Raw genomic sequence first — 12,802 nt, forward strand, 5'->3', positions numbered from 1 at the left:
GACACTATGGGAACAGGGCTCATCAGCAGATCCACTGTCCTCTTACAATCGACCCTCACTGACTTCAGTTTATTTGAACTCAAAAGCGTATCGTACTGTTGCATAGTAACTGACCCATTTTCCACATTGCAAGGGTATTTACAGTAAATAAGTGAAGAGATAACAGGTAAAATGAGCACAGAACAACCTATAGTGATACGGACAATGTGATCGTTTCGTGAAATTTGTTTCTTTATTTCCTTATCAGGATCTGTTCTTTCTAAGAAAGCATGATTTGACTAACAGAACAGATGTAGTCAATCTATAATTTCATGCTGTTCTCAGTGGTTTAGGAGATATCGTGCAAAGGGCTTTCCTAGTGTCTGCTCCATTTGAAGCCTGGAAAGAACCAATGTACTGTTAAATGAGCATTTAAACTGTCTTATATTGTTCACATTTATTAGGTCATTTACAATAATTTCATATGTAGGCTAGTTTGGAAATTTCGATTTAATAGGCAGACTAAAATAAAGCTCAGGGTTTATTTCACATGATGGGAGCAGATTGCACAGTAGTAAAGTATCATTTTAGCTTTGACTGTCAATTTATTTATTTTATGATGTTGATATGATGATATCATGTTCAGATAATTGCTGCATTTACACACGGCCCAGCATAATCTGCTAAAGCTAAATGTTAAAAGAAAGGACTGAATTGTAAAGGGTATTTCAGAATGTATGGACTTCTCGTGTTTCCTTCAGCGACATCTGTGATACATGTAGACAATTAATAATGTCTTGAGCAGGTGCTCCATATTTGCACATGAAGTGGGATAAGTTGACAAAATCATTTATCTTTTTACATAAACACAGACAGTTACTCGATAAACTTTGATGGCCAAAATTATTGCCTCTACACAAAAAGCTCATTTTCATCTGTCTAGAATTAAACTGATTTAGAATCACATGTGTAGTTGCAGTATTTGCACATATTTAAATTGACTCCATGAACTAATTAATGACAAGTGAACGTCTCAAGCAGCAATTGTTTGCTAAAATTATCAGTCGTTCTATATTTATTTATTTATTTATTTATTTATTACATGGTTTTCATCTTTTTAAATTAAATTAAAAATCTTTTTTTCTTGTTTTATTGCCTTGATTTAATTGATTAATATAAACAATTACTTTTCTGTCAAATTAATATCACTATGCCAAAGTATGGTTGGAACATGATACATTTTAAAAAAATTTCATTTTATTGACACTTTTAAAGTAAAAAAAAATTAACATTTATATTTAAATAATCTACACATTATGACATATTATAATGTACGACATGCATGTCTGAAATGGAATGTACAATTTTATGTGTACAGATGTGGGAAAAAACTGCATTGCTGCTTAGATTAATGCTAGTGTCATTTTTCTGATATTTCTGTTTGTCCAAACGTGTCTGTGTGAATAAATATACAATCAGTAGAAAGCAAGCATGTACTTTAAAAATGATTATCATTATTTTAGCAGGAAGCCTTACTGGGATGTCCGATTTAAAGAAAGCGCAGGTCTTTTTAATATGGCCTCCACTGAGAACGACAGAGACTCGCCTGCGGTGACCTTGGTGCTCCACGGCTTTGCTACAAAGTCCTTTCCCGTTCTTTCTGAGCTTTTGAGTCCCGCTGTGTCTTTGGCTGTACCCTCCCTGAACTTTTTCGCCGCTTCCTCCAGCAGTTCCTTACAGTACGGTCCGTTCATCTCCGGATTCTTGTCGTTGAGTGTCTGCTGAATGAGGGAATGGAATGAGTTGAGCTTCATGGACAGTGTGTGCTTGGCAGCGTCTTTGCTCATGTTGTTGATCACATGCTCGTGGCTCCCTACATTTGGGAAAGCTTGTCCGTACGCCCTCTTAGGAGGCGAGAAGGCCGAACGGCCACTTCCGTTCTGGCCGAGTCCTGTCTGAGCCTCTCTGGGCCCCGGCTGGAGGTCACAGGGCTCGGGAGCCACCCGAGATCCCTCGAGCCTGGACGCCGCTGCCTCGTGCTCTGGTGGGTGGCTCTCGGAGGAGCACATCATCTTTGGATCCCAAACAGCTCCAGGTTTCAAGTTCTGGACTGCGGTGGCGTTCAAGAGACACTGCTGGTATAACAGGGCATCGCCGATACTGCTGCTGCCCCGTGGCCACATGACGAAGCGAGGGGAGAGAGGGTACTGGCGATAGGTGGTCGCTACGCTAACGTTGGAGGAGATGAGCTCCACGTTAGCCGTCGTCCCCCCTGTGGCTGCGTACTGCAGGGAGAGATCCAGACAGCCAGGCAGAAAGCCACAGAGATCTTTGGGAGAAGGTTCAACCGTGGACGGGGCCGAGGAGGATGAGAAGGCCGTCTTGTAGGAGTTATATTCGGCAGCGTGGACCATATTGCCGGGAAGGAAGTGTGAGGCAGAGCTGGGCTGGCTGGACTCGAGAAGCTCCCGTTCTTTGTACTCTCGTTCCAGCATGATCGTCTCCAGCTCCTTGTCTGCAAAAGCTCGTCTCTTCCTCATGCGGTCGCTCAGAGGAGGGGGCAAAGCGGGACCGGCTCCTAGATATGGGTCGTTTTGCACAGGGCGATATCCTGTGAATGAAAACGATACATTTAGGTCAATTTGTATAGAACAACAGACCACTTTCTTTTCCTGTTCATTTATTTTACTATGAAGAATTTCTAAATTTGTTTTAAACAATAACGTGATTTCTGTTCAATCTGATTTTTTTTTATTATATATTTTGTCATCAATAACATCATGCACAGTTTTTATTTTTAATTGTTTTATATTATATAATACGAAGAATAATAATATTGTAAGTTAAACATGCTGTATTTAAAAGGAGCTTACGCCATGAAAATATCCAGAGTGGAACCAAGTGATTTAATTTGAAATGGACAGAAGTCCAAGAAAGGCTGAGAGAAAGAGGAGAAAATTAGTTTTAAAAAGAAGGGGGGAAAGGATGAAAAGTCAGATTATGAGATTTAAATAAGCAGCAAGGAAGAGTTCACAATTCGTGCATGCCGTTTGTTTTTATTTTTTACCCACCTTCTAAAATACTTTTTGCCAGCATGGTCGATGGGCGGATGTGTCTCTGATAGATACTTCGTCTTTCCACTGGTATTTGCTTCCCAGATATTCCCTTTTTGTCCTACAATTATATGATACATAGTTGTATGAGATTTTGCTCTAAAAAGTAGCTTTTTTCTGCAGCAATATAGAAAGTCTGCCTGTTCACTGTTCTGTTTCACTTTTTGTTTTCTCGATTTGATATTGATGACAATAAATGGTCTAAAAGGAGGAGTGATGCATTAGCGCGCACTCACCTCTGTCGCTTGCTGTCTCCGCAGGGCCACTTGAGCAGCCATTACGCGCTGTCTCTCCACCACCAGAAGGCAGTTTGCGCACTGGCAGTCTCTCCATCGGCAGAACCTCTTGTGCCCCTTAAGACAAGACACTACGCCGTGGTTCCTGCAGCGGGCGCATTTCGGAGTGCGGCTCAGTTTGCGCTGGTCTCCAGAGCCGAGGTTTAAGCGGCTGGGCTTGTCATCTTCTTTGGTCGCCGCGTCGTCCTCGCCAGTGCCGGTGAACACCGCCTGATCATCGCTCTCCGTTTCCAGGCCCTCCACGTCGATCTCAAACTCCGAAAGATCCGTCATTTTCAGGACGCGTGTTAATAGAATATGCTGTCTAGAAAAAATGAGGAATAGTAAATTATTTGAAGTAAGTATTATAAATATTTCTCATTCATTAGCGTGTCAATTAATTATTGTAGGCTAGTTTTTACTTGAGTTAACCCAAAGTGGGTAAAATAAAACGTAATCATAGTTTGAATGTACATTTTTAAAGCAACAATTAAAAGTAGGCTGTAATTATTATTTTTACAATAGCTTACATTTATTTTATTTTTTATTTATGTAGCACACTTACCTTGCCAAAGCAGACCAATAAAAGATACGTGTATATCCAACAGTCTTGATGGCACCAGGACTTGAGTTTTCTCCTCTCCCAGAGATGTTACAGCGATAAAATGCGCTTTTGAAAAGTAAATTAGGCCACCTTCAAATATTTTTCAGTGGGCAACATTTAGACTACCTGATCTGTCACTGAAATGTGCGGTGAGATTCTCACAGCCTTTCAACTCTAAGATCCGCGCAGCAAATCTGCCACATCCAATAGAAAAGCTCCGCTCGCAGAGAGCCAACCAGGAGACGGCGTGTGACAGCACATCCCGATTGGCTCGATGTGAAACGGAGCTTCCCCATTGGCTGGAATCGAATCGCTCTCTGAACGAAGTTCTTAATGGAGTGAAGTTACAAATAAAACATTTCTAGGAAACTATCAATTAATCACAATGACAATGGGGGTTCAGCTGTTTAACACATCTAGTTTCAACCCCCATGTCTCGGCTTATTAATGAATTATTTATTGCTTATAGGCTTAGGCTACATAGGCTATAGCTTAGTATAGCCTATACATTAAATTATTTCCCGCTAAGAAACGAGGAACATTAATAAAAAAGACATAGCCTACTATTTGATTAAATAAAATAAATTAAAAACTTAACACGTTGGCTAGAAGATGCTTAAAGAACAGAATAAACACTTTATATATTTCGTGAATGTTACATTTATTTAAATTGCCTTAGCTTGGACAACTGAAATATGTTGTTTATGTAATTATAGGGTATAGAAAACGCGCATTTGCAAGTTACGTTGTAATATTTCGTTAATGTGCTTGCAGTGGCTAAAGTAACCACTAATTGACAATATTCAAATTACAGTTGGTGAATGCAAAAAACTGGCGATGGATTTTCATTTTTATTCAAATGCACCTAACAGCGTTGCTATACAGGTGTTTTTTTGTTTTTGTTTGTTTCCTTTCACCTATAGCCTATGTTCCCTTAAAATGTTAATTATTCTTTTTAGCATGCTTAATTGTATTTTTTAAATCCATTTTTAATTAAAACTTTGAATAGACGTTTATTTAAAATCGCTCAATTCCATTGTTTAAGACATTTGTCTTTATTTATAGGCCCAATTATAGGTCGCAATTCCGTGGGACCAATAGCCTGATTAGAAGCGCGGTTGTCTAACAAGTCATTAGTTTGTCTGTTAACAAGACACTAGATCTCTTGTTACACAAATTTATATATTTCTGAGTTGCTGTTGACAATGCACAACCCTTCGGGGATGCATTTACCTAAACACAGTTTTCCACTTTTCAAGATTGAGCGAGATATGACAGTTGACACAACAAGCGATACTTAAAAAAAAACATTGACTAAGCATGCGGGACTGATACACAAAACACAATTCTCTTTGTCCCGATCGACCTACCATGTGTGATGATTCTCACAACAAAGTAAAATCAACTGACACTAAAGAATGTCACAGCTATGTTCATGGTGGCTTTATAGCCAGGCAGCAGCATGCGGGACGAGCACGGGATGGTAAAGCTTTGTAGACAGGGTTGAACAACTAATTTGGGATTGGAAATATCTGGCCTTATATCATGATCTTGCATGTAGGCTAACAATGGAATTAAAAATAGAACTTAAAATAACTTGTAAATTAATAATGGGCCATGTTCATTTCATCACAAATGAAAACGAGGATGAGGAATAGATCAGTGTTTCCCAATATTCAAAGTTAAACTCTTCATAATAAACACCTGATTCAACTCATCATCTTATTAGCAGAGACCCCAGGGTCAGAAATAGTCAGTTATTAACATCCAAAATGTGCACGGTTGGTGTGCATCCAGGACCAGAGCTGGGAAACACTGGAAAATATATCGGCTTATTCCGTTCAACGGGTTGTTATATATATATTATAAACATGTAGCTATCTATATTATAATTTTCTATATTATAATTTCTATATTATTAAATCGTTTGAACAGCCTGTAGGCCTACATTTCCCGCAGCCTCGTTTTTGTTTAATAGGCCTATCCACACTGCAAAAAAAAAAAAAAAAAATGTTATTACAACTGTTTTACATTGCTTTAACTCATTAAAATAAAGCAATATTCGAGTTTTTTTATATATATAATTTTTACAAGATTAAACTAATTTAAGTTGAAAAATTGACATGACTTAAATAGCCTATTCAAATTGATTTTAAAAATGAATAGGCCATTAGGGTGACTAAAGAGGGGTTTGGAAAATTTGCGATCCATAAGAAAATCATCTCATTGGATTTGGCAACATTTTTATTTATAGGCTAAGTAGGATGGTTAATATTATGGTGACTTTGTTTGGGCCTAATTGTCTGTCTGGTCTTGCCCCGTCATCTCTGTTAGTAGGCTACTCACATGTGGTGAAGATGTTTGCCGTGCAGGTGCAGCTTTGCCACTCGCCCTTCTTCCCTCTAATTTATTAGCAAGGTTACGGCCAGCAGACCCAACTGCTACCCAGGGTGCAATTTCCCCAACGTGGAATGCTTTGATCCTTTCTGTTGCCTTCTAAACGCATATGACAATGCCAAATGGAGAAAAATCGGAGTGTGTTTATTGTTTAGATGTATGCGTGAGTTAGGCCTAATAGCTATGCAAGTGTAGTTTCAGTTCTTTGTCATATGTCCTATGTAGGCCTATTACTAGGCTGTTTGTTTGCAAGCTTGTGTTAGGAAATGAGGGTTTTATGTTAGAAGCCTGCATGTTAGTAGCCTGCATTGTTAGGATTCATGTATCTTGCTACTTTCTATTACAGTAAAATGCAGGTCCACCATGCCTTCAGGCACCTTTGAGGATATTTATTTACTATCAATGTGTGACAATTAAGCGAATCACGTCCGAGCTTCTGGTTTGGTTCAGGGTGTGTCACATGTTACACACTGCCATTTACCCTGGTCTGAGTGTGGAGACAAGAGATTTGTGCATTCACTGAATCCCTGTAATGTTAATTATCCTAGAATTTGAGGACTCTTGGGTTGATGGATTGGTAACACGTGTCTGTCCGATTTGATTTAGCTACACGAGAGCACAGCCATGTTGACTTAGAGGCACAGATTCAAATTTCAAAATTAAAAGCTGTCACTCGGTTAAGTCAACAGATGTGTTAAATAGAACTGCAACACCTGCACACTCGAGCGACCGCATGGTTTAGCATCATATAAACACCATGCAACCTTAAACAAGCAACACGTCACAGTAAACCGCCACTGCAGGTTATTCAGATCTAAATCCATTTAGCCTAAATGTAGGCTAAATAGTGTGTCTTCATTCAGTAGCCCTACCCCAGACGCTGAATAATGTGACATAATATTTATCTGTAGGCCTAGATAGCAAATAATACCACGAATTGAATGACACCATGACTTCTTTTGTACATAATCACAAGGTGACAGTATTGAGTCATTATCGATGTTTGCATGGGTAATTCCTGCACTCAGAGCACTTTTACAGGAGCCGGCAAATTAAGATTTCGATTGTAATAGGCCTAGCCTAATAGGCTAAATTATGAATTATATAATTTGACAGATGATGGAATAATTATTGCTTTTTTTACATGGAGAATGACATTCACAGTGATTTAAATTAAATTAATTATATCTCATGTTTTCCACAAAATCGAATTCTAGGCTAATGGAACTCTCTTAAAAATAAAATGATTGACATCAATGGTTCCATGAATAATATTTTTTAAAACCACCTTTATATTAGAAAAAGTTTATTCAGATTAATACATGTTTATTTTTAAGATCTGCTCACTAAAACGATCTCCAATGGCACGGAGAAAGTTCTTCTGTGGCATCGCTTCTGCAACACTTTTTGGTAGGCTATCTCATTTAATAGTCTATGTTTAATATCTTAAACATATTAGCCTTTAATGTTTGGCTATTTACGGCTATTTACGAATAATAATTTACAAAACAGGAATTGGGCATATTTTTGAAGTTTTTTTTTTTTTTTTCTTAGATGAGTATAGTCACGAAATTGCTATTGTTAAAAAGTTCCACTAGATGGCGCAGTTATCCAATTTTCTGCTCATTTCGTCTTTGACAAACGCACATACTGTAACTTGATCCAATGAAAATACTGTTTAATAGCCTATAAAAATACTTTTGTCATTTTATAATCACTCTCATCACTTTACATTAATAACGTAAACCATTCAATATAAAACAGCAATTTTTTATTTAATTATGAATGACTAGTTTAAAACTAAATAAATAGGCCTACAACATTTGTTATTATTAGCCTAGTGGCATTTAATTATTATTAGTGGTGTTTAATTATTATAGCACAGGCTTGGGGCTGAATTACTACGAGAAACGAGAAGGTAATGTATTCCCTTAAGTTTTTGATGAGTCGCTATACTTTATATTATTTTTCATTCTTTGAAGAGATATTCTTTAAAAAAAGTAAAGATTTTCTTTTTATTTAACAATAAAATAATAATTAATTAAATTTATATAGCTTTTCTGAGTACTGAAAGCACTTTACATAGAATGGGGAATCTCCTCAAGCACCACCAGTGTGCAGCATCCACCTGGATGATGCGCCGGCAGCCATAGTGCGCCTGAACGCCTCCACACACCGGCTTACTGGTGGAGAAGAAGAGATATTCTGCATTCTAAATAACAAATTCATACTTTATGATCTAATACTGTTTGTTTTGCACATAGCTAATACGTGTATATGTTTGCTTCAGGTAAACACAATGACAATAAGAGTTCATAGAAGGTTTATTTGCCATACTTTTACATGCAGGATTGCCAGAATATTCTTTTCTTTTCTCTTTCTTACAATAAATTGTCATCAATGGTACATTTCATGCAAAGTGGAAATAGAGATCGCTGTGCTCAAATATATTAACTTATTCAGATTTTTGGTCAAATAATAGTACCATAATGATCCCCCTCCCCAACAACCCCCAACCAAAAAATTAAAAAATAAAGCTAATGTTATTACACACATGATTAAGTTGGCACAACAACCTCAGATCCGGTAGAAATACAATACCTCAAGTAATGCAATGCATATCGTTTCATTGCGCTACTAGACGAGCAAGTGTCTCTCGTATCATTTCAAGAAGCCTTTTGAAATGCATTTCAGTGCTTGTTTCTAGTGAAAGCGCTGGAGTCAGCAGAAGTTAGGAGGAAGTGTTCAGGATCCTGGAGTCTGAGGAGTCAGATCTTTCATCGTACTCCTCATCCGCAGCGTACATGCTCTGTTTGGCAATGACGGGGCAGCTCTCCTCCTGGATGCTGATTCGATGCTCCTCGGAGGGTCTGCTGCTGGCGAGGAGCGGTGAGCTGCGGATCACTCCGGCCGCCGGGCCTGAGAATGGCGGGATGTACTGTGAGCGCAGCTGATACTGTTGCTGTAAAGTCATGGTATTCCACAGAGTCAAGTCGTTGTGCACGAAGGGCCCGGCTTGGCCGCGGCTCAAGGAATTCCTCAGCATGAGGGGATATCGAGGCGGCTGGGGGAAGCCGTGCTGTAACGGCATGCTAAGAGGGCCTGGTACAACTCCACCAGAAGGCTCTGAGGAGAAGCGCAGGGAATCGGGAACGCGAAAGGCCGAACCGACCGACCACTTGGAAGACGAGACGGGGTAAGAGCTCAGCGGGTGCTCAAAAAGGTGGCCGTTTGATGGGAGAACCAAGGCTTCGGAGTTCTCGGACCGGATCTTTTCCGGTTTCATTGTGGAACGGCTGGAGAGCAGGATCTCGATGGCTCCAACCAGGTCCCCACCGCAGCCTTTCAGGATGAGCTCCAGAACTGCTGGTTTGTGGACTGGGAAGATCTTCTTCAGGACTTCCAGTGGAGGTCGGTTGGCCCTCAGACTGAAAGGCAGAGACACAGAGCCCGAGAGGCCTTCGATGAGGAGGTTGGGCTCAGGAGAGTATTTGGGGTTGTCAGCTTTGGGCTCTGGCTCGGTGCAGCTTTTAGACAGGGTGAAGTGGGACTCCTCAAGCTGGGGAGTTGGGTCTGAGGTGTCAGGGGTGCAGCACAAGTTAGGTTTCGACTCCTCGGGGGAGCTCGCTGGTTCTGGTTCTCGGTCGCTGGCACTACCTCCGTTCTCCCCACCAGACTGCTCACCAGACAGATCCTCATTTAGGTCTGGAACACGCACACATGCATGGACTTCATGAGCATACGTATAATAAAAGATGGTAAAAGCCTACAGTGATGCTGCAGCTTAAAATCATTGTGAAAAATTAAGGTGAAAATTATGAAACCACCAAATGTAAATTTTAAATCAAATCTTTTAATTGGCATTTCATACAGAATGCCTGAAGTGGAAGCCAGCCTAAAGGCCAGTTAAAATTCAGACTCACTATATGTACTCAAACATTGTCCGATTCTGCAGACTATAGAAGTGCAACATTCAGGTTATTGACCTGACCTGTCAGCACTCCTGTGTTTTATAATGGGTGACTTTATTACCCGCTGACGCGATCGCACTGAGAAATCTAATGTCGATTCCGCTTACAGTTTTGAAAACTAATTATTTAGAAACATTCTACATTCATTTTGACTTTCTTTGCATTTCACTGACCTCATCCGAAATGATCGGCAGGGCCTGTGAGGTGAACACACGTGTCGATCTTTCAAACTAAGTTCATCACCTCACCGAAATAAGGCGAATGTTATAACTACCGAGGGCATTTTCGTTCGACTTCATGTTTGATTGTCTTCAATGATTCTGTTCTAATTATTCCTTACTATAGGCTAAATAAATAATTTCGCAGAATCTTCAGGTTGATGAATCTCACATGGAAAAAAGTAGGCTACGTCCATTAAACGTATTTGGAAAGGTTAAAATGTCAGGAACAGAACCATAATATAATTGATAATATATACAATAATATTTTAAGAATAAAATTTATAATAGTCTACATATGAGTTTATAACAGGCTATGCTTTCAGGAAACAAAAATGCCCGCATTCTCGAATCGATCAGTAAAATTGTTGCTTACTGCAAATTATTTTTGTTAGATATTTGAGATAATTATGTTTTTATTCTTATTAACATTAACATGGCAATGTTTTTTAAAAAGTAGGTTCAAAACTCTAGTTTTAGATTAAATAGCCTAATAGATTTATCTTGTGAGCTTTTATAATTTTGTAACAACTATAAAAAATAATAGGCAAATTATAATTATTAAAATAAAACGATTAATAACAATTAGGCTAATTTGAAAAATAAAACAAAAACCTTTAAACACGCAAAAACGACATATGCGTTTGGTCTTCGGTGTTGCTAAAACTAAGTTGTCTAAAAACATTGAGTTCCCCATGTAAGCGATTACCTTGCGGTGGTTTAGGGGTCACTGTCTCTGTGCTCCAGCGCAGGTCTATGTCGCTGGACCGTGGGTTATTTGGGTTCTGCTCCCCGCTTCCCACAGTGATGCCAGGCAGCGCTCTCAGTGACTCCGGGATCAAACTCTCCAAACTCTCGTTCGCCTGCTGCCGCCTGAGTGCCACCTGAGCCGCCATGACCCGCTGGCGCTCGATTATCAGAATACATTTCTCGCAAGTGCAGTCCTTAAAACGGCAGTAACGCTTGTGCCCTTTCAGCCAGGACAGCACCCCGTGGTTCCTGCAGCGGGCACACTTGGGGGTCCTCTGGAGGGGCGCTCTCGGCTGGGACACCGGGCCCCCCATGTAGAGGTAGGGCGATCCGTAGCCATTCATTTCTCAAGTCGTTTCCAGAGGTGCCAGAGGCGCGAGTGCATCAGAAAAGCAGTAGAGGAAGAGTGCTGTCAAGTATCGTCAAGAGATCAAGCCCCTCTGCTGCTCGCTACACTCGCGATGAGAGGTGTTGACTCTTTAAGACGAGGATCCACCTTTCGCCCCGCAATAAAGAAGTGCATCAGGCGATCTGACACGCATAACGAGTAACTTCTATTTCTCACATCACTGCCACGAGCAATTTACATTCCTCTGACACTGGATGGAAGGAGGAGGTCTCACTTTTTTTCTAATCACAATTAGAGTTTTGAGCATTATCTTGGCCATATGCAACCTTTTAATACAAACAGCCTATTTTTTTGAGTTCTGTTATTTGTTTGAATCTGTTAAAACTTGGAGCCCTCATAAGGAAGTCCAAATAAAAGGTTGAAGGTGTCTCAAAAGTTTGTAACCAACTTGCATTGGATAGGGTGATGCCTCAACAAAGTACACTTGTTTTAAATTAGTAGGATATTTTATAGGCTACATTTAGCCTATATAACAAATGTAACAGTTTTGCTTAAACAGATTCAAATCGGTTGGCACTCGACAAACTTTACCACATTTAACGAAATATCCAAAATTATTGACAGTAAATAATCCTAAAACGTCAACTTAATGCGCATTATTTTAAATCAAACCCTCTGATTGAATTGGCAGCCTATTTTTTTCCCCGATGTATAGGCTAAAAGTGCGTAAAAATAAAGATGATTTAAATAATAATAAATAATCACCTTCCTTAATTGTTTTCAATGGTTGTTTGAAATCGGACCCACTGCGATTTTTCAACATACGAGGCTATAGTGCAGTAATAAAAAAAAAATAATGAGAAGAAGAAGAGGGAATCTAGAAAAGAATTCATATAACTGCTGTGCGCTTTTCATGAAAATCCTGCAACCGCTTTGGTATTTAGTTTAACCACACGCTGTGAATTCGAATTAAACAGGCGACAATAATATGGTGGTTTGCATTTGAATGAGCTTTTAACTTATTCCCATGAAAAATGTTGAATAGTCCGACATGCATGCTAGTTAATTGGACAATATAATGTGGACTGGTACCAAATGAGTCCTGGAAGGATCAGGTAAAAAAAAAAAAAAAAGAATTGAATCAAT

General features: G+C 39.4%; 2 protein-coding genes across 3 annotated transcripts; both read right to left on the reverse strand.

The window, feature by feature from the left end:
- Positions 1-1,246: 1,246 nt before the first annotated feature.
- On the reverse strand, positions 1,247-4,166 carry dmrt2a (doublesex and mab-3 related transcription factor 2a). 2 transcript variants are annotated; one of them, XM_039649946.2, is made up of 4 exons: positions 3,933-4,166; positions 3,329-3,688; positions 3,051-3,153; positions 1,247-2,590 (listed from the first exon to the last, which is right to left on the reverse strand). In XM_039649946.2, exons 2-4 carry the CDS (start codon positions 3,659-3,661, stop codon positions 1,512-1,514), a joined length of 1,515 nt encoding a protein of 504 aa, XP_039505880.2. In that variant the 5' UTR covers positions 3,662-3,688; positions 3,933-4,166; the 3' UTR covers positions 1,247-1,511. The 2 variants fall into 2 exon arrangements, with proteins under 2 accessions (XP_039505880.2, XP_039505879.2); XM_039649945.2 differs by having other exon boundaries at positions 3,329-3,692; positions 3,933-4,163.
- Positions 4,167-8,689: 4,523 nt separating this feature from the next.
- dmrt3a (doublesex and mab-3 related transcription factor 3a) lies at positions 8,690-11,856 on the reverse strand. Its single transcript, XM_039649947.2, has 2 exons — positions 11,267-11,856; positions 8,690-10,073 (listed from the first exon to the last, which is right to left on the reverse strand). The coding sequence occupies exons 1-2, from the start codon at positions 11,649-11,651 to the stop codon at positions 9,100-9,102; spliced, it is 1,359 nt and encodes a 452-aa protein (XP_039505881.1). The 5' UTR covers positions 11,652-11,856; the 3' UTR covers positions 8,690-9,099.
- Positions 11,857-12,802: the final 946 nt, after the last annotated feature.

The sequence above is a fragment of the Pimephales promelas genome, chromosome 4, assembly GCF_988280905.1.
Source record: "Pimephales promelas chromosome 4, fPimPro1.hap1.1, whole genome shotgun sequence".
Classification (NCBI taxonomy): Eukaryota; Metazoa; Chordata; class Actinopteri; order Cypriniformes; family Leuciscidae; genus Pimephales; species Pimephales promelas.